Source organism: Lagenorhynchus albirostris, chromosome 17 (assembly GCF_949774975.1).
Source record: "Lagenorhynchus albirostris chromosome 17, mLagAlb1.1, whole genome shotgun sequence".
NCBI lineage: Eukaryota > Metazoa > Chordata > Mammalia > Artiodactyla > Delphinidae > Lagenorhynchus > Lagenorhynchus albirostris.
This window is the reverse complement of record NC_083111.1, coordinates 81071288-81092975: the sequence shown is the minus strand read 5'-3', so window position 1 is coordinate 81092975 and position 21688 is coordinate 81071288. Positions and strand designations below refer to the sequence as shown.

The window sequence follows — 21688 nt, the reverse complement described above, 5'->3', positions numbered from 1 at the left end:
GGAGCCACAGTGTGAGGGCAGAGGCCAGGTGTCCAGACACAGCAGCCCAATGCAGACGCGCTCTCCCCCTCGGACAGGCAGACGTACCGCAGCTCGCCATCACCCCGCTGAGCTGTGGCCTCCCCTGAACGCCGAGGGCTTTAAGGGAGCCCCAAACCTGGCAATGCATCTGGCCTAGAGCCCAGACCCCCCGCCTGGGGCCTGTGTTCTGCCACTTGCTGGGCCATCCCTGTGGGACGGGTCCTTGTTCTCCGCATGGCCCTGCCTCACAGCCCAGCCCCACCCAGAGGGACGTGGGGGAAAGGAGGAAGGGGCAAGAGGTGCCCACTGTGCAGATGGGGCCGGGTCACCCCCATGACATCTTAAGAGGTGCGGTTTCACTCCCCATTGTATGACACTTTTCTTATTATAAAATATTAGATATTCATGCCAGGAACAAGGTAGAAACCCTGGGGGATAAGCGCCCCCAGCACGTGGCTAGGCTGCCCCTGGTGACGTCTTGCCCACAGTCCCTCCAGACTTTTGCTTCTATGCGCATAGATGGTTGCATTTAAGACTGAGATTTTAAATTATAAAAGTCACATAATAGTATAGAGGATTGGGGGCCTCTCTGGGTCATGCCCTCCCATCTCAGCTGACCCTGGAGGGCCGTGGCAGGGACCGCCCCCTGCTCTGGGCGCACCCACTGCTCCACAGTTCTTTACCTAGTCACCACGCCCTGGGCAATAGGCGCACCTCCGCTCCCTGAGCCCAGCCCTCCCGGTTTCTCCTCGCACTGGAGGCTCCCCACCTCCGCAGCCCCAATCCCCGCCCCCGCCCAGCTCTGCGCCACAACCCTGCCAAGAGGCCAGACCCGGGCAGGTGGGCAGCTGGAGCCCGGACGCCTAATGCGGTGCGGGCCTGGCGGCCCTCTGAGCCCCAGGCCTCACCCGTCCCGCGGCTCAGGCCCCGGTACTAGGGTCCCTGGCGCCCCCACTTCGCCGGCCTGCGCGCGACTCCCTCCCCACCTGCGCCGCACACCCTTGGAGTCGGGCGTCCCGCGGTGGATCCCGCCGCACGGAGGTGCCAGCAACTTTGTTGACTAAATTCCTGAACCCGCCTGAACCGCGGAGCTAAAAATAACCGGCGCTCCCGCGCAGCGCCCGGCCAGGCCGCGCAGTGTCACCTGTGTCGGGAGACCGGAATGTCCCGGCGCCGCCACGCTAGCGGGGCTGGACGCGGGCTCCCGGCCGGCCGGAAAGAAACCTGGGAAGAGGCTGCTGGGTCACGGCCAGCTGGACTGCAGGGGAAGGAGGCACCGAGGAGCACCCCCTGCTCCCCGAGGCTCTGTGGCCGTCCCGTCGCGGACGCGAGGCCTCGGAGGCCTCGGGCCCGGTCCCGCGCCCCCCGCGCGCCCCGCGCCCTCTGCCCGTGCAGTCCCCCGAGGCGGCCACCAGAGGGCCCTGCCCCTCCTCTCCCTGGCGGCGGGTCACCACCCCTTCCCACAGCTGTTCCCCGCAGGAGATTGACAGCTGGGCTCCGGGTTGCCATGGGGATAGGCAAATGAGAGCGACGGGTCTGGGGCTCCGATTGGCCCGGAGGCGCGTACCCCTCCCATAAAGGCGGGCCCAGGCGCCCGGCACTATAAGGGGGAAGCGCACAGCTCGGCGCTCGGCGGTGGAGGCGGGGCCGGGCTGTACGCGGGCGGAGCGAGGGGAACCCGAGCAGCCGGAGGCGGTGGCCGCACCGCCACCCGCCGGGCCACCGCCCGGCCGCCGGCTCGGGAACAGGGGACCGCGGCCGGCCTACACCCGCCGGGGAGCGACCCAGGGCTGCCCGGCGGCGTCCCCGGTGGCCACCCCTGAGTTGGCTGCGGGAAACTTTTCCCCGCGAGCTTCAGCTAGGAGCCCGCGCCTCTCGCCGCCGCCCCCGCAGGGACCCGCCGCCAGTGGGGAGCGAAGGGGGGGGAGAGGCCCGTGGCTCCCCCCCCCGGCCTCCTGTTGGGGCTCAGCCGGGCGAGGCGGCGGGCCCCCCCGGGCGATGGCCGCGGAGCTGGCGATGGGCGCTGAGCTGCCCAGCAGCCCGCTGGCCATCGAGTACGTCAATGACTTCGACCTGATGAAGTTCGAGGTGAAGAAGGAGCCGCCCGAGGCCGAGCGCTTCTGCCACCGTCTGCCGCCCGGCTCGCTATCCTCGACGCCGCTCAGCACGCCCTGCTCCTCCGTGCCCTCCTCGCCCAGCTTCTGCGCGCCCAGCCCGGGCACCGGCGGCGGCGCGGGGGGCGGCGGCGGCGCGGCGCAGGCCGGGGCTGCCCCGGGGCCGGCAAGCGGGGGCCCCGGCGCCGTCGGGGGCGCCTCGGGGAAGCCGGCGCTGGAGGATCTGTACTGGATGAGCGGCTACCAGCACCACCTGAACCCCGAGGCGCTCAACTTGACGCCTGAGGACGCGGTGGAGGCGCTCATCGGCAGCGGCCACCACACCGGGCACCACGGTGCGCACCACCACCCAGAGGCCGCCGCGGCCTACGAGGCCTTCCGGGGCCAGGGCTATGCGGGCGGCAGCGGCGCGGACGACATGGGCGCCGGCCACCACCACGGCACGCACCACGCCGCCCACCACCATCACCACCACCACCACCACCACGGCGGCGCGGGCCATGGCGGCGGCGGCACGGGCCACCACGTGCGCCTGGAGGAGCGCTTCTCCGACGACCAGCTGGTGTCCATGTCCGTGCGCGAGCTAAACAGGCAGCTCCGCGGCTTCAGTAAGGAGGAGGTCATCCGGCTGAAGCAGAAGCGGCGCACGCTCAAGAACCGCGGCTACGCTCAGTCATGCCGCTTCAAGCGGGTGCAGCAGCGGCACATTCTGGAGAGCGAGAAGTGCCAGCTCCAGAGCCAGGTGGAGCAGCTGAAGCTGGAGGTGGGGCGCCTGGCCAAGGAGCGGGACCTGTACAAGGAGAAATACGAGAAGCTGGCCGGCCGGGGCGGCCCCGGGGGCGCGGGCGGAGCCGGCTTCCCGCGGGAGTCCTCGCCGGGAGTCGGGGCCAAGGGCGCTTCCGACTTCTTCCTGTGAGCACCGGACCCCGAGCCCGCGCCGCCGCCGAGACGAGGCTCGCGCGGGCGGCCCGGGGCCTCGGCTCGGACTCCGCGGCCCAGGGCGAGGACGCATGGCCGGGCCGAGGCGCCCGCCGCGCGCGCGCGCCCGCGTTAACGCCGCCGCCTTCCGGCCGGGCCGGCCCCGCGAGACCCGCTGCGGCGTCTGCAGGCTCCAGACTGGAAGCCCCTTCCCGCGGCGCGGCCTCCTCGCTCCCGGCCCGCGCACCTTACCGGGTGACCGTCCTGACGCTGCCACGACTCCTGCTCGGAGCGCGGCGTTTCCCGGGAGAGTTGGGCCGGGTCGAAGTCCTTCCTGGCGTCCGCTTGTACACACGTGAGATGCGGTTCTGCGCCCGACCTCACCCGGACCGCCGCGAGGGCCTCCGCCGCCGCCCCGCGCTCCTTCGCGCTCCTTCGTTTACTTCCTTTTGGCCTCCCTACCCTGCCCTTTTCTACTCCTTTTTAAAGCGGTCTTATTTTCGAAGTATTTATATTTATTTTGTTCGGTGATTAGAAAAGGAACCCTTAGAGGAAGCTCCCTGCTTCCCGGCCGGGGTTGCCCTCGGACGTCGCGTGTCCCAGCATGTGTCGCTCGCTCGGAGGGGCCTGGCCCCTGCCTGCCCTCCTGCCTGCCTGCCCCCCACCCTGCCACTGGCATCCCCTAGAGATTGAAGCCGAGGAGCATTATCCATGCTGTGTTCAGTCCTGCTGCCCTACTGTACTCCACGGGGGGAGGGGGGTGGGAGCTGGCCCAGACTCCCGAGCTGCTATTTCTCTATGCACCAGATCGTATTTATGACTCCCGCGAAAATATATCTTATTTTAACCCTCAAGAGAAGTGAAAGAAAAAAAGTAATGCACAGTATTTCTAGCAGAAAAACAATTTTTTTAAAGAGGAGGTTTCGCCTGAATCTCCTGGCATGGGGGCGGGTGGAGAAAGTGTTTTTATTTTAATTTAAAATGTGTTTCGTTTTTTGTGGATTCTTCTTTTAAGAGCTGATCACTTTTTGGAGTAGCCGGAAGAGGGGGTGGGGAGGCCGGTGCTCCGGCCCCTGCAGGCCCCCGGCCCCAGACCGCAGCCCATCCTGCACTCCTCCAGCGCCTGCTTCTGCTGGGCACAGGAGACTCCAATTCGTTGCAAGTTTCGTTGTGTTGTTGTATTCGTTGGGTTCTTTTTCCTTTTGCTACGAAACTGAAGAAAGAGAAAAACACACACAAAATAAATCGGTTTAGATCCAAAAATCCCTGGAGCCTGGCTGGTTTTTCTGTGGCTTTCGTTTTTGCCATATCTCTTCCTGAATAGAAAGAAAAGGAGGTCCCTGAACTGGGCCCTGCCTTAGCTCTGGGTGACCCGCCTGGGCCGACAGGGAGAGACTGACCCGAGTTGTTAAAAAAGGCTGCTGTCAGGGCCCGACCCGCAGGCACCTGCCCTGCCGCCCCTGGGCTGCCCCACTGGGAGGAGGGCCGCACAAGGCGGCCCCGGCCCCACTAAGGCAGGACGCGGCCCGGTGCGTGAGGCCGTCCTTGGGGGTGACCCCACACACAGCGCCGATGCGTCCTGGTGGCAAGCGCCGTCCTCAGCTCTTCTGAGCCTGCGGTCTCCCAGCTGAAGGGCCGAGGCCTGGACTGCAAGGGCACCAGGGAGGGCGGCACCTCTGGGAACTTCACGCTGAGAGCTGGGGCCGCCGTAAGATACTTGACTGTTACCTCTGTTCACGACGGGAGGGGGTGGAGTCCGGTGAAGTCTACGGTTTGCGCATTTGGAGAAGAGCTTGCCACGGAACTCGCCAAGGCTCCGCGCTTTTCTGTCTGCGGACAGCAAGGCTCCTCCTCGGGGCCGGGACAGCTGCAGGTCCCGCGAGAATGTCGCCTGAGTTTGTTTTAGTGCCTCTGTCTGCAAGACAGAGAAAAGCCGGGGGCTGCCCCCTCCCTCTTTGCCTTAGAATGAAACTTAGAACTGAGAGGTTGGGTCTCCGTGAGGGTTTGAGCGAAATCCCCAAACCCGGGGGCTGAGTCCTCCAAGCCCCAGGGAGGGGAGCAAGCTGCCCTCTCCGCGGGCAAAAACGCTGGTGCAGAGAGAAGGAGAAGTGTGGGCGTGGGGGAGCGAGTTAAGGGGAGCAGTTGGGGAGACTGCAGCGTGGCGAGGGGGTGGGGAGCACGCGGCGGGTCCCAGCCAACCTCAGGACGCCCCGCGGCTCAGACTCCTGCCGACGCGAGGGGCCCGGAGTCCGGGTGCGCGCGAGGGCCGGTCCTCTGGCTGGTTTAGATGAGGGCGCCTTAGTTTCCACTGCTGCCGCCTGAGGGGCCGTTGGAGAGTCATCCTCCGGGCAGAGAAAGCGGATGGAGGGCTGAGGGCCGGGCAGCCTGACGGTCGGTCTTCTTTTGCGGGGAGGGGTTGGTGGGCAGGGAGCCGCGCTCATCCCTCTCCCTCCAGCACCCCAGGCCTCTCAGAGCCCAGTACTCGGGGCCTGGACCGGGCAGTGGGGCTGGGGTGGGGCGGGGAGGCTCGGGAAGTACCCCCGCCCCCGCGCCCCAGTGCTTGGGTTCCTCTGCAGGGCGGGCCTGAGCGAGGGGCTGAGCGCTGGGTTTGGTTTCACTTTCCTCTTCTATTTTCTTTTGCTTTTTCCTCCCTGCTTCCCTCTTTCGTTTTCCTTCCTTTCTTTCCCCACCTCTTCTTTCCTCTGGTTTTCCCTCTAGGATAAGATGGAGAAGACAAATGAACACGGAGGACAGGGCAATTATTGGGGGAGGCAGGAGGAGCGCTTAGTTTTGTGTTTAGAGACAGATCTTTTCCCAAAAGCTTTCAGGGGATCCACGAACTCCTGCAGGAAAGCAGCCAGCCTGTGGAAAGCATCTCTGAGCCCCTGGAGCACCTCTGAGTCCTCCAGGAGTGCAGAGCTTAGGCCCCCTACCTGCTCCCTCCTCCTAGCCGGGCGCCGTCGGGCAGGTGCTGGGGGCGGAGCTTCTGCCCACGAGGGAGGTGCTGCTGCAGCCAGGGGCGGGGCGGGGCCCGGGGTGGGGGCGGGAGAGGGAGGTGCGTGGTGGAGCGACTCCACCTCACTGGGCCTGGGGCCGCGAGAGCAGGGGGACCTCGGGCGTGTGACAGCCAGTGCTCAGGTGTGTCTCTATCTGCCTGTATGAGTGTGATGGGACTTGTGTCCCTGTAGGTGTGGGGAGGGCAGTGGCAGCACCGAGATCCCTGGAGCCACCTGGACGGGTCTGAGAGGGAGCTGGCGGGGCAGCGAGGGCCCCCGCCTGGGGTAGGGGTGACTGCAGTGTCCAGGCTGCAGGACACGCCTCCACTCAATGCCAAGGTCCCTGGGCTGCTGTGCCAGCCTGGATGTTCAGGGGGCCGTGGTGGTGCCCTTGCCTTGGTCACTCCTGGCAGGGCCCATCCCAGAGCCTCGCACCGTGTCAGCTCACACCTCCATCCTCTGCCCTCCGGGAGGGGGCTCCCCAGAACCAGCATACAGGCAGAATCTGCAGCAGCGGCCTTGGGGCCCCAAGCACCCTGGCCACCCCCTGCCCCTGCCCCTGCCTCTGGGGGGATCCGTTCTTCATTCCTTTGTTACTTCGTTCAGTTGGAGTCCCAACTCTGTGCCAGGCCCAGTGGGGACCACAGCAGGGACCAAAAGGACAGCCCTCACCTGGCATTCCAAGGGAGAGAGACAACCACCCCCACACACAGCAGCGGCCGAGTGCCTGGAAGAAAGGAGGGGGTGGCGGTTCGGGGTAGGGGCGGTCTAGGACATCAGAGCAGATTCGGGGCAGCCTGGAAGGCAGCATGAGGACGTCGTGTTCCCCGAGGGCCCAGGAGTCGCCCTCCGGAGGCCTGCGGGCTGAGTGAGCGGACTGTGACCCGTGGCCCTGGAGAGGACAGGGCAGCATACACACACACTGGACACGTGCACACCCATTACACTCGACATACACAGATCCACGTGTAGATAACAGTGCAGCTGTGGCTCCCACACATGCACTCAGTGCACTCCACACACTCCCCTGCATGGCTGCCCCCCTGCGGATGGTGGGTGGCAGGATGGAGTCCCTCTCCCCCTCCCTCACCTCTCCCCCGCCCTGGCCCACCACAGCTGCGCTCACCGCCGACTGCTGGGATCCCCAGGGCCACCCCTGCACCGACAGCCCCAGCTCCCAGCCCAGGGAGGCTGCCTGAGCTGAGGCCCCAGCACCCCACACCCCATCCCGGCCCTGCTTCGCCCCTGCATTACAGGCCCTCACCCCACACACAGAGCACCCAGCTAGGCCTCATTTTCCCCTTGTGCCAGGATCCCTACACCCCGAACACATGCGAACACCGCACAGCTGCTGCCCTCGTCCTCCAGCTGGTTAAGGATTCCGGGAAAAACCCTGAGCTGGGATTCGAGGGGACCGAGGCGGGCCCTGGGCCCCTTCCCCAGCTGCTGGCCCTAGGGCATGCCCAGGGCTGCTCGTACTGGGGCCCCCACTTCTGCTCACAGTCGGCAGCGCCCCCTCCCCCGCCTCTCTCCACTTCCACACCAGCCCAGCCCTCTGCAGCGGATGACTGTCCGCTGGCCCCTCCCCGGCCTATTTATAGCTGCTCCTGGGTGGGGCCGGCCAAGGCCAAGGTGTCCTCTTCCCTGGCCTCCCCCCTCCCCAGGATGGGCGCACACGCAGACACGCACACGCAGATAGACACGGCCACACGCGTGGCTGAGACACGTGCAAATGCACAGACCCACGTACACACGCACACACAGGAATGGATGTGCCCGGGAGCACACAGATCCCGGAACCCATGACGGCACACGCGGGACCTGCACAGACACACACAGGGACCGCGTGGGTTTTCTGTCCCAGGCCCAGGCCCTTCACCCCACGTCCTGGCCCTGTGACCTCATGAGCTCTGACACTGGCCACCCCAGGGCAGTGCCACCCTCCGCTACTGCCCGGCTCCGGGCCCTACGGCTGCCCCACCTGCCCCTTTGTCCTCTCCCTCTGGCCAGCCTGGGTCCTCCGTGCCACTAGTGCGGCTCCAGATGCCCTCCCGGATGGAGGCCTCCTCCCGCTGCCTGGACCAAGAGCAGAGCCCTCTGCAGGCTCACCTCGCGTCCCCCGCCATGTGGTAAAGGCCAGGCCCTGCCCCAGTGGGAACCATCACCAGCTGCACTGGACTGGGGGCTCCATGTCCAGAATTCACTCTCTCAGCGGGTACCAGGTCCAGACCCGGGCTGGGCCTGCGTGATGCCGGGCGGGCCTGGCCTAGAAGGGCGCAGGGAGCTGTGAAGGATTCCGAGCTGCAGACTGACCTGTGGGGAACTGGTGGGGCCGGGGCTGTGTGACCTGCCCACCAGGCAGGGCTGGGAGCCTGGGGCCCAAGGAAGGGTCAAAGCACCCCGTGGCACCGGCCCTGGGACTCTCTGGCCCCAGGCCGAGGGACTTGGGACAGGGTGAGCATTGGGCATCAGGACAAGTCACCCAGACCCCAGTGGGCCTGGGTCTTCTCACCTCTAGCTGCTCGGGGAAGCAGACAAGTGGCAGGTTTGAGCTGGCCACAGAGATGACAGGCTGCGTTGTCCCCAGCACTTGAGGGGACAGTGGGGGACAGGGAAGGGCCACCAGTCCCGTGGAGGTCCAAAGCTGCCCCCCCGCACAGCCCGTAGCCCTGCCTGCGGCTCTGACTCCACAGGACCAGCTCTGTCACCTCCCTGGGCCCAGCTACACTGTCAGAAGTTCCTGAGGCCACAGAGTCTGGCCACGGGCCAGGGAGGCCCTGCTGGGGTGCAGGGAGGCTGGTCTCACCCCTGCTCTCCCAGATACAAGCCCAGCCCGCCTGGCCACCACGGGGACAGCACACCGGATCGAAGGAGGGCCAGCCTGGAGAAAAGTCTGCCTTTCCTCCAGGGGGAGGGGACTCATTCATTCACTCAAGACTATTCATGGGGCACCTGCTGTGTGCTAAGGTCTATGCTAGAAGGTGAGGACAGAACTGGGAACAGGACAGACAGCCCACTGCCTGGGGGTCCTATTCTGGTGGGAGGCTGCCCTCCAGCCTGGGGGCCGGACCAGCAGAGGAGGCGGAAGGGCCGTCCTGCGTTTGCTGCTGGTGAGCCGGCGGGGTGGCGCTGGGGCCCGGGAAGTGGGACAGGGGGCCCAGGTCACTGTGGGGGAAGTTTTGCTAAAAGGAGAGCAGATCAACAACGGGGCTGGGAAGAAAGTTAGAGAAGGTGGGCGTGGACCTGGGGGTGAGGGCGCGGGGCTGGGGAAGGCAGCAGGGCGGGAGTTGGAAGGACCGGACCGGCGGGGGCTGCAGTGCTGGGAGCGCTGGGCTGCGGGGGAGGGCAGGGCAAGGTGGGCAGGGCCGCTGTGGGGCACCCCTCGCTGCCACCACACCCTCGCTGGCGCCGAGCTCCCGGCACACCTGCCCTTGGGCCGTTCACGAGGCTCCCGCCGCCACCGCCGCAGCCTCGCCCGCAGCCCCAGCGCAGCAGCGACGAGTAATTTGCCGTTGGCGGGCTCAGCGCCGGCCTAATTCGCGGTGACACCGCTCAGCTGCTGAGGGCTCGAGTTGTCACAGCCGATTAGCCGCGACCCCGGAGGAAAGAAGGCTGGCAGGCGGGGGCGGAGGAGGGGACGCGGAGGGGCAGGCGCAGGGGAGGGGCAGACCGAGTGCTCCGGGCGCGCTCTCCCGCCTCCGTCTCCTCCTCCACCCCCTCCTTCAGGGAGCTTCCGGGCTGACCTGACGTCCTCGCCTAGGGAGGAGAACGGGTCGGGAACATTCTCAGGACTCGGGCGCCAAGCTAGAATCCTGCTAAAATGCAGACGCCCTGAACCTCAGGGCAGCAAGAACCAGCATTTCTAGGGCGCTCGGGGCTGAAGCCACAGGGCAGGGGGTGTGGAGACCAGAAGGTTTTCTTTGGGGGCCGGGTGGGATCGCAGGAGGAAACAGGTTTGGGAGGATGGAGGGGCTGCAGGGAGACGCCCCCAGGAGTCAGGGGGTGGTGCTGCAAGAAGCAGACTGTGGGTGTGGGACCTCGGCCCAGTGTTGATGGGAGCAGCGTGCGGAAGGCGTGCTCCAGCTGCCTGCAACAGCAGCCTCCTCCTAGCCCTCTCGGCCCTGGCACTACCCCGAGCCTTGCCACTTCCTCCACACTGGCCTCCCTGCCTCTGGAGCGCTTGCTGGCGGACGCCCCAGTTAGGTGTCCTGAGGCCAGCTGGGATCGGCCGTGCCGGCCTCAAGGGGAACTGTTCCCCATCGCTGGGCCACCGCCTTCCCAGAGAGCCACGCTCTGCCGCCCCCCGACTTGCCTCTGCCCCCCATCCCACCGTTCCCTCCCTTCCCGGTCCCCACAGGGGCGGGCGCCTTGGCCTCTGCCTTGTGGCCTCGGCCGTGTCCCTTGCGGGCTCCACCTCGACACCTGCATCACTTCAGTCGGGGCCCAGCCCCCAGGAGGCTGCCCCGCACTCCTCTCCCACGGGCCTTCCCCTGACTCTCCTCCCTCCCACCCTGTCCTCACAGAGGGGCCCAGGAATGCCACGGTGGAGTGTCCAGCATGTGCCAGGTTCCAGATCGCTCGAAGGCCTCCTGGGAATGGTCCTGGATGGGCGCTGGGCTGAGGGACTGTCCTCAAGTTCGCTCAGTGGGGCCCAGCTGGACCCCAGAGGCCAGTCGACAAGGATGCAATGGCCAGTCCCTCTGTTAAGGACAGTTCCGCTGCCCCTTCTCCCGCAGTGTCAGACCCAGGGGACAGGGGCGGGGTCCCCTCGAGGCCCCCTCAAGCTCTCTGCAGGGCACAGGTGCCCCAGCGAGCAGCTGACGACCTGGCCCTGGCAGGGGGCACAGCCCACTACTTCCCTGAGACACAAGGGGTTTTAAACACCACTGGCCATGGTTAGGGTCCACCCAGACCTGACCCCAGCTTCTCCCTCGTGCTTCTGGTCTCTCCTCTTCAACTCCAGGCAGGAGCCGCCTGTGGCTCCCCAGTGCCCTCACCCCCAGCTCCTGAGGGATCTGACTGTAGCCCTGGGGCCTCAGGGCTCTCTGCTTCCTGTCCCAGGTGCCTCTTCCTTCCTTACCTTTCCCGCTAACTCCCACCTGCTCCCAGCATCCCGCTTGCCAGCTCCTGTTGACCCCACACTCATCCACCCCAGATACGGTGGTGAATGGAGCCCCACCCACCCCTTGAGGCCACTGGCTCAGCCCCAGCTCCACCCCCACTGCCTGGGGCCGCCACACAGCTGAAACCTCCCCATCCTCGGGGGACCCCATCGTTTGGGGTTTGGGAGGGGGCTGGGGCGTGGCCAGAGGGGCACCGGAGGAAGGTGGCAGGGCTCCCTGGCCTGCACCCACCACCAGCCCAGGCTTTCCTCAAGTGCTGCCGTGGGGGTGGGAGCCACGCCTTCCCAGGGTGGGGCACGTGACTTTGTGACTGTCGGTGTGAGTGGCAGAAGGTGTCAAAAAGTGGCCCTTCCAGATGTGTGTCAGTGGGTGAGACGCTCTGGCTGGGTCACTGCAGGACACATACATGGATCAGTACACAGAGCTCGTGGAAGCAGAGCCCTGGGACCTGTTACTCCAGGGTGGGCCGGCGTGAGCACTGCCGCCACCTCGAGCTGCAGGGGCAGAGCTGGGTGGGGGGCTCTGCTCTATTGGGAAAGGAGCCGGTCAGCAAGTTAAATAAGTAAATGATAGAGTAAGTCAGAGAGCGAGGTGAGGTAGGCACAGGAGACAGCGCAGCTGGGTGGGGAGGAGCAGAAGGGAGGCTGGGGGGGGGGTGCAGGGGGAGGGGAGGGCGGGGGGGGGAGGGGAGAGGGAAAGAGCCCTCCCGACAGAGGCAGCAGCAGGTGCCCAGGTGCAGAGGTGCCTGGCTGGGCCTGAAGGGGAGGTGGGGCCCACAAAGCTGCAGGGGAGGGGCTGGGGGAGGGCTGAGAGGGAGCAGGGCAGGTCACAGAAGCCTGGTTGGTGTGGGAACAGGGCAAGGCCGCCCCCGCCCCAACCGCTTCTCGTCCTTAGGGACAGATCTTGGGGGATGGAGCTGGAGGCCACCGCCAGGTGCAGGGAGAAGGCTGGCCAGGCCAGTTGAGTTCTCTCTCCCTCCCCTGTGCTGTAGTTCAGAGGGGCAAGAGTCCTCAGTCCTCCCAGCGGGAGCGTGGGACTATGATAATAGAACTTGCTCCCCTGGTTTGCTTGGGGATGAAATGGGGCAGGTACAGCCACGGCGGGGGCGTGGATGGTCCCCTCAGCCTCTTGTTCCTCCTGACCGGCCATCATCTCAGCCCTCCGGTTTCTGGGGGTGCTGTACTAGGGCATGCACTTCCCCAGGCTGCCTGGGGTGAGACCTGGGCCAACGGCTGCCCCGTTCTAGCGTCAGTCTCCTCTGTGGTTGGGGGTGACACAGATGTCCCCCATGGGTGTAGTGAGGTTAACTTTGGCCCCAGAGCCTCCACCCCCTCTGAAGGATCAGAGCCCCTCCCTTCATCCCAGCAGCCCTCCAAGAGAGCCAAAGCAGGAGGCTGGTCTGGGTGCCCCCGAAGGGCAGCCCCTCGGGCACTTTTGTGGGCGCTTGGAGACAGCCCACCAGCACCATGACACTCCAAGGGCTCAGGAAGCATGGGGTGGCGTGGAGGGTTCTGCCTGGGGTTGGTGAGCCAGAAAAGGCCTCAGTGACCCTTCTCTAGAGTGGAATAGGGGCTGCCCATGCCTTGGAAGTGGGTCATGGTAGTTTGGGGTGGGCAGAGGCCCGGCCTAAAGGCCGGGTTGGGTTGGAGGGACACCTCTGCAGCCTCCCCTGCCCCAGTCACCATCCACACCAAGGCTGGAGCCAGGTCTGACTTTACTCCCAGCTCTGCCCCTCACCAGATGGAAGTGGGGGGAGGGAGTGACTTCTGTGGGCTCGGTCACCTCATCGGTAAAAAGGACACTGAGCTCCCCCTGCCCACACAGGGTCCTTGTGAGGGACAAATGAGAAAAGGCAAGTTCTCTGTCACTCTGGGAAGGCTTCCTGGAAGAGGAGGTGCTGTATGGAAGGGAGGGCATGGAGCAAGACATGCCTCTCCAGGTGCACTGGGGCAGGGTTTGCAGAAGGGGTTGTCCCCAGTCCATAGACACTTTTATGGAAGCCACCGCCTGAAGGAGCTTAGCGCCAGGCTCCTGGTCCTGGTGGGAGGTGGGCAGGGAAGGAAGAAGCATAGGAGGGACACGCAGAGGTGCCCAACCGTCCGCCCCTCAGATTTCCTCCACCTCCAATCTAGGTCTGTCCCTCCACTGCCGTTGTCCAGACCTGTGCACCAGGGGTTATTCTTGGGGGACAGTCCCGTTCCCATCTCTCAGCACCTCCTACTGAGTTTGGGGAGCTGAATTAAGCTGAGTTCAGAAAATCTGGTGCATGGACAGGGCACTTAGGGCCATGTCGAGATTATGATCCAGGAAAGCATGACTTTTAGCCACAGGCCCACAATCCAGGGTCCAGGTCTAGACCCCAAGACTCCTACCACCACAATCCAGACCACTATTGGGGTAGCAGCTGGAACCTGGAGTCAGGACTGGCCACCTGGAGTGAGAAGACATTTGATAATATGAGTAGGCTGGCTGGCTGGACGGACAGACAGAAAACTGGATGGGTGACTAGGAAGATGGAAGGAGAGATGGGCGGGTGACAAGATGGAAGGATGGTGGCTGGATAGAAGGATCTATGGATGGTTGATGATGCGTGGACGAATACAGTGATGAATGGATGGGGGATGGATGGATGGATGGGTGGATTGATGGCTGGCTGGGTGGGTGGGTGGATGGGGGATGGATGGATGGCTTAGATGGATGGCTGTGTGGGTGGATGGGGGATGGATGGAAGGGTGGATGGATGGCTGGGTGGGTGGATGGATGGCTGGGTGGCTGGGTGGTTGGGTGGATGGATGGATGGGTGGATTGATGGATGGATGGATGGGTGGGTGGATGGGTGGGTGGGTGGGTGGATGGCTGGATAGGTACGTGGATGCTGTAGAAAGCTACAGGGCAACTCCAAACTATTATTCTCCCACCAGAACCTTCTCACATCTCTCCCCTTCTCTCCTCTTTTCAGAGCCCTCCTCAAATCTTGCACTTGCATTTTCGAGAAACCTGTATCATCACTGGGGCCCCCGATGCTCCCCTCTCCTCTCCCACGCTTGCTTCTCTCTGGACTCCTGTCACCTTCTAATATACCTACTGCTCGATTTACTGTCTCTCTTGACCACAGAATATCTGCTTCAGGAGGGCGGGGTCTGTGTGACTCCACTCTTGGCTTCCTAGAGCTGACACCAGTGCCTGGCACAGAGGAGGTGCTTAATAAATAGGTGTTGAAAGGAGAAAACAAAGGAAAGAGGGGTGGCGAGATGGACTGACCTTGTAAGGCCCCCCTCCAGCCCCTCGTTCCTTCTCCGTACAGAGATCACCTTGCCCACACACGGCTGCCCCCTAAGCTGTTCTCTGGCTCCTGCTTCCCTCCAGGTAGCCTGGGTTGCTCAAGAAGTGCTGAGACCCGGGCTACCCTGGTGGCGCAGTGGTTGGGAGTCCGCCTGCCGATGCAGGGGACGCGGGTTTGTGCCCCGGTCCGGGAAGATCCCACATGCCGCGGAGCGGCTGGGCCCGTGAGCCATGGCCGCTGGGCCTGTGCGTCCGGAGCTTGTGCTCCGCGGTGGGGGGGGCCATGTCAGTGAGAGGCCCGCGTACTGCAAAAAAAAAAAAAAAAAGTGCTGAGACCCTCCCTCTCGATCCCCGCCCTCTTCTGAGCGTTGAGGGCGCCCTGAGCCACTGTCCGTCTGCGACCCCCGCCCACCGCCATCTCTCCCCAAGATTGAAGTCCGCGCTTCACCTGCTACCACCAGAGTGAGCCCAGGCGGGGGCCTGGCACACAGGCGGGGGCACAGGGCGGGGTCAGGCCACCCCCCACTGGCCAGTTCTCTGCTCTGTGTCCGCTGATGGGGTCCTTCATCCTGCAAGTACCTCCTGGGTACAGGTGGCCTCCTGGCCATCAGTCATCACGTCCCTTCCGCCTGCCAAGACAGGGGACACTCAGTGCTCTGCAAACAGAGACGTCCTCTCACCACACGCCCCACCACCACCACCACCCCGATCCGTGCCCACAGCCAGCTTCCCCAACAGCAGGTCTCTGGTCCCCTGTGGCTGGCAGAGGCCACAGGGCGGCCAGTGGCTCTGACCACAGATAGTGCCCCAGGCCCAGAGCAGAACCTCTGGCTTCTCTCCTGCTGGGCGTCCCTTCTCCGGCTTTCTTGGCTCTGCTGTGCTCCCACAGACCACCTCTCTCTCTATTGTTTCTCTGTCATTCTGGTCACTTTTTGGGAGACACCAAGAGGTGACACCCCTGCCCTCACCGCCACGTCTAACAGAGGTCTGGGCTCCCAGGACTTGACAGGGCCCTGGTGTCTCCACACTGAGCCAGGCTGCGCAGAGCTCAGACCCTTCCGATTGCAGGGCTTTCCCCAAGGTGGGAGGGTGGGAGGGCCCTAGAGAAGGGCTTGGGGAGGCCCGTGGAGGACGGCCTGAGCCAGCCAGGTCCGGCTGGAGCTGCCTTTGGGAGGGGGCGGGCAGAGCCTCTGGTAGCTGGGCAGGTGTGAGGCCCACCCCAATCCAGGCCTCGGCCCTGGGCCTGCAGGTCAGTGAAGGGGGGTGTCACTGCCTCCCCATCCCCTGTCCCCATTAGGGGGACAATGGGAGAATAAGCACTTTTCTTTCTTCATTTCCCCGCTGTCTGCTAATATCATATTGATGGTAATTTCCTTTAATGGGCTATTTGCGGTAATTATGATGCACGGAGTGAGTAATTGTATCTGACTCCCAGCGCCCACCATGGCTGCAGGGATGGGCAGGCGGGGGTGTACCAGCCTTTGGCCCTCTCAGCCGGGACAGCTCTGCCCTCTGCCTGGGACCGACCTCCAGCCCTTGACCCCTCGGTGCAGGGGTCCTCCTTGGCCTCGCTTGTCTGGGGAACGCCAGGCTCTCAGCTCCCCAGGGTTGGTGGGGCCTCCCTCCCAGGGTGGGCCAGGGGCCCAGGGCACCCCGACTAGAGCCAGGATGAGGCTGCACGCCTCAAGACAGCGCACCCCCTCTCCCTCCCCAGGGCGCCCCGGGCTCCTGTCTGGGTCTCGCTTGGCCTCCCGGCTTCCCCGCAGGGCCTTGTGGGGCCTCCTGGCTGTACGGCGTGGCTGGCGGGCTTCTGAATCTGCTGGGGTGTGACCTTCCAGCAGCGATTTCCAGGCCCACTCTGGCTGCATGGGGGGCAGGCACACACTGGGGGAGCCTCGGTCACTGCAGGGTCATGCCGGCCAGACACCTGGGGACCCTGCCCCAGCCCCACATGTTAGGGAGCTGCTGCCAACCCCTCAGACCCTCCTCAGAGGCCCTGGACACCCCCAGGGTTCTAGCCGCTGCCCCCCCCCCAGCCCCAGCACTGCCAGTCTCTCTCCTCCCCATGCTTCTGCCTCCAGGTCTCTGTCACCTACGAGGCCCAGCTGGGCAGAAGGCACTGGGGTCCTCAACAGTGTGGCCTTACTGTGTGCCTGGGATAAGCCATCTGGGATAGAGGTCAGAGATCAGGCAGAGCTCTACCCTGGGTTTCCCCACACAAATGGTGACATCAGGAGACAGAGGAACCCCAGAGCCCACTGAGTCTCTGTTGAGGACATCCAGCCTCTACCAAACACCTTCCCAGGCCCCTGGGGCCCACACCCTGCACTGCCCTTCCTAGATGAGGGCATCCTCCTTCAGCCTCGCCAGGCTGTGTTCAGGACACGTGCCACTCAAGCCTGTGAGAAACGTCCCAAGGCAGGTCCCCTCACCTCACCTTCACCACCACCACCATCACCCTCACCACCACCACCAACACCACCACCACCACCACCACCACCATCACCATCACCTCTGCCATCACCACCACCACCATCACCACCTCCACCACCACCACCATCACCATCACCTCTGCCATCACCACGACCACCACCACCACCACCTCTGCCGCCACCACCACCACCACCACCATCACCATCACCTCCGCCGCCACCACCATCACCATCACCTCTGCCATCACCACCACCACCACCACCACCACCTCTGCCGCCGCCACCACCACCACCACCATCACCATCACCTCCGCCGCCACCACCATCACCATCACCTCTGCCATCACCACCACCACCACCACCACCACCACCACCATCACCATCACCTCTGCCACCACCACCATCACCATCACCACCACCACCATCACCACTACCACCACCACTGCCACCATCACCTCTGCCACCACCACCACCACCACCAACTCTGCCATCACCACCGCCACTGCCGCCACCACCACCACCACCACCCATCATCTCCACCACCACCACCGCCACCATCACTTCTGCCATCACCACCACCACTGCCACTACCATCACCACCATCACCACCACCACCACCATCACCACCAACACCACCAACACCAGCACCACTACCACCACAACCACCACCACCATCACCACCACCACCACCATCACCACCAACACCACCAACACCAGCACCACCAGCACCACTACCACCACCATCACCACCACCACCACCAGCACCACCACCACCAGCACCACCACCACCAGCACCACCACCACCACCACCATCACCACCATCACCACCACAACCACCACCAGCACCACCACCACCACCATCACCACCAACACCACCAACACCAGCAACACCAGCACCACTACCACCACCAGCACCAGCACCACCACCACCATCACCACCACCACCACCAGCACCACCAGCACCACTATCACCACTTCATTATGCGCTATCAGTGCCTACTGTGGACCTCGCTAGATTCATGATCATCTAGCTGGGAGATAACACACAACCTCTTGTATTTCTGAGAAAAACTCAATGCCAAATTGACTATTTCTGCCCACAGAACAGTAAACCGGGAGGAGTCTCTTGGGCTGGGGTCGTCTGGGAGGGCCTTGAGCCTTGCCACTCTGGTTGGCGGTCTGGCAGAACACATAATGAGCTGAACAGCATAGCAGACAGATCTGGGGTGAGCACACCAGGTGTCCTGGCTGGCCCAGGGCACACACCTGCTCCAGGCCCCAAGAGAAGAGGGCTGGGCAGGGGTGTGGCCTCCACTCTGGGGGCTCCAGGCCACACACCCACCCTGCCTGGGATAACTTCAGGTAACTGCTGTCTTCAGGCAAGGCAGGTATGGGTAGAAACTTGGGGGCCAGAGATGTGGAAAGGGGAGGACTCGCCCCCAGGGACCTGGGCAGGAACCGGGCTAAGGATACGGTAGTGCCCCCTACACACACACACACACACACACACACACACACACTCGGGGCTCCCGCCTCCCTCCCCTACCCCTCCACTCACCCCGCACCCCACCCTGCTGCACATGGCCAGGGTCTCCTCATATGTCTTTTCTGGTCAATAAACCTCAGCTCCTGGGGGCCTGGGGCTGTGGGCTGACGGTGCCACCCCGCCCTCGCCGGGCACTCCGTCATAATTAAGCCCGCACAGCCTAATTAATTGGGTGGTCAGGATGCTAATTAGCCGCTCGATGGAGGCTGGAGGAGGGTGAAGGGCAACCTTGGCAGTGGTGCTCCTCCCCGCAGGGCTGGCTCTCTCCCAGCTGGAGTCTCCCAGCCTGGCCCCCATCCTGAGGCCCTCACCCTCAAGACAGCCCCCATGGCCGCTCTTGTCCCTCTCCAACCACCTTAGACAGATCAGCCCCTGGCCACTCTTTCCCCCTCAGCACCCCTGCCCAGAGGAGAGCCCAAAGGACTAGCTCATCCAGTGACAGAGAGCCCCCTCCCTCTCGAGATGGCTTTCCCAGGGAAGATGTGTCCTAGAGCTTCCAGCCGCCAGCACTGACCGTGGCTCCTGGCCATGAGGGCAGCGTGCCCATACCTCACGGCAGGGCCCTTGCCCCTCTCCAGACTCCTGGCCCATCTGTGACCACCCGGGGTCCTCTGGACTCTGGCTCTCCCTCCCTTCACCCCAAGCAGCCACAGACCTACAGGGGACGTGGACACAGTGGCCTAACAGGCAGGTGACTGTGGCCAGGCCCCCATACCTTTGAAGCCCCTTCCCCACTGGGTCATGGGGGTGAGTAGAGAGGTGGTAGAGAGTAGAAAGGCTGATGAAAAAGGGGGAGAGAGGGGAGGCTGGGGGTGGGTGGGGAGCCCAGGGATTGGGGTACCTCTGAGGGACTTCCTGGCATCCCTGTGCAGCCCACAATGCCTGTGTTCCACTGCAGTAAGGCTTGGGGGATTCCACCCTGCCCCCCACAGGAGGACCACACCCCTCCTCTCCCTGAAGGAGCCAATGGGCAGGTGAGGAGGGTGGAACGGCCAAAGGATGGCCACACTCCCTCTAAGCCTCAGTTTCCTCATCTGTAAAGTGGGTGGTGATGACAGGCCTCCCTCCAGGGATATGGGGCTGGCCCCCCCTTGTGGTTCTTTGCTGATCAGCCTGATTCCCTGGCAAGGAGAGAGGAGGCATGGCCATGGGGGCAAGGGGAGCCCCCACTGCTGGCGGTCCTGAGTAGGGGCCATGCAGAGTGAACCAGTGGAGGAGGAAGTCGCCTCCAGGCTCCTTGCTGCTCTGGGGCTGCAGATGTCGGGGGTTGCAAACTAGGGTCCAACCTGAGGAACCTGATGGGGGCGCTTGGAGAGCCGGAGCCAGGCAGCACGGGGCTGGGGGTCGGGGTGTGGGGGTGGGCAGGGCCCGGGGCGCGGTGAGGGCCAGAGCAGGCCGGTGCTTGAAGCTGAGGAGGCCCCACAGTGGAGACTCCCGGGAAGGAGGATCCCAGTAGCTCTTCTTCTGGCTCCACGTAGAGGTCCCGGCACCCGTACCTCTCGACACCCTCCCTCCCCTGCTTCGCCCTCGGCCCCAGGGGCGTCATCCGGGACGAGCAGGGGCTCTGCATTCCAGCCCGGCGTGGGGACGGGGGACGGCTGGACGTGGGGAGGGGCTGGGGCGCTCCCCGGGCCCTGGCCCCTGGCCTGGCGCGGCTCCACGGCAGACAGATGGCAGCGGGCGGGGTGGGCGGATAGGTGAGGGGGGCGTCAGATGGTGCCGCCCCGGGCGGACCCCCGCCTCCGCCGAGGAAGCGTGCTGGGGCCCTGGGCCCTGCGCATCTGGAGGGGCCGCGTGCCCGCTGCGCCGCGCGGGTGGCAGGAGAGGTGACACGCCGAGCTGCCACCGCCGGTGCCCGGGGCTGTCCCGACGCGCCCCGGCGGGGCGAGGTGGGAACGCGCGGGCGGGCGCAGCTGTCTCCTCGCAGCTGCTCGGCGCCAGGCCGGGCCGCCAGTGCGCGTGCGCGGCCGGGGCTCCCAGGGCGGGGCGGGCGGCCCGGGGACCAGCCCTTGTGACCCCTCCCACGCGCCCTAACTGTCCCTCGCGTTCCCCAACAGGCTCTCACTGGCTCTCGCATCCCCCCATGGGCTCTCACTGCCTCTGTGCCATGGCACCTGCCCGGAGCTGACCCTGCGGCCCAGGTGAGCTGTTCACTCTCCACGCAGGCTGGGGGTAAGGAGGGCGTGGGGCCGTATAACGATTTGAGGTAATGGGCAGGAAACCCACAGGTAAGGCAGAAAATAGACGTTCTTAAGATAAAAGAAGAGGAGATGCAGCAACAAAAAGAAGCTCCCGTGGCCCAACTGAACTGAACCCCAGTCACCCTTGTCTCCTTGTCAGAAAGTGAAAAACACCGCGGTTTTCCTGGGGGCTTTTCCCCACGGAGAGCCCTATGCCAAGGACGGAGCTAAAAGGGCACCCTCAGGGCATGGTTGGTGGGCCCACTGGGTCCATCTTAGCTTCTTCCAGGCCGGCTACTCCCAGGATGAGGATGAGTATGGGGGCAGTGGGGGGCACACAGCCTCAAAGCACATGACTGCCCGAGACATCCACAGGACAGGGTGGGAGTCCCCGGACAGTGGCCTTGCCCCCGTGTGGTGGCTCTAGGGGCCCAGGGGAGGCAGGTCCCCTGACTCTTGCAGCCAGCCTGTGAGCACCTGTGAGGCCCCCAGTTTGGTGGGGGCGGGTGCTGGAGACCGAGGAGGAGGTCGCAGCTCCCCGGCAGGCAGTAGGCAGGGCAGAGCTAGCGGCCGGCGTTCCCGGAGCCCAGGGTCTGCTCCCCCCCGCAGCCTCACCTCCGGCCTTGTCCCCTGGGGCTGAAGAGGCTTCCGGGAAGGAGGTGGAGGTCCCAGGAGCTGGCTCTCTTGTGAACAACTGAGACCGCCCTGGAGTGAAGGCAGGTGTGTGAAGGGCTGCTGTGAGAGGAGCATGCTTCCTGTCCAGCCCTGCGGGGAGGCCAGGCCAGCCTGCTGGGTCCCCACGCTGAAGGGGGCCCCCTGCCCTCCCGCCGCCTTGAGTGGGCCCTGTGCTGAGTCCGGTGCAGCAGGCAAAGGGGTGGGGGAGGGGCGGCCAGGGGCGGGGCCTGGAGTGTGGCAGGGATCCCCAGAGGGGCAGCGCCTCCCAGGCCCTGGAGGAGATGGTGCTGTGGTGCTGCAGCCCAGGGACTGCTGTGGGCAGCGGGGTGAGGTCACTGGGTCAGGCTGCAGAAGGGTCTGGAGGATCTGAGGACTTCTTCCTGCGCCTGGTCCTGAGCGGG

The 21688-nt window shown here is 64.7% G+C and overlaps 1 protein-coding gene across 1 annotated transcript; it reads left to right on the top strand.

Annotated features, from left to right (window-relative positions):
• The first annotated feature begins 1667 nt into the window (after positions 1–1667).
• MAFA (MAF bZIP transcription factor A) lies at positions 1668–4316 on the top strand. The gene has a single exon (XM_060128605.1). The coding sequence runs from the start codon at positions 2020–2022 to the stop codon at positions 3049–3051; it is 1032 nt and encodes a 343-aa protein (XP_059984588.1). The 5' UTR covers positions 1668–2019; the 3' UTR covers positions 3052–4316.
• The last annotated feature ends 17372 nt before the right edge of the window (positions 4317–21688 follow it).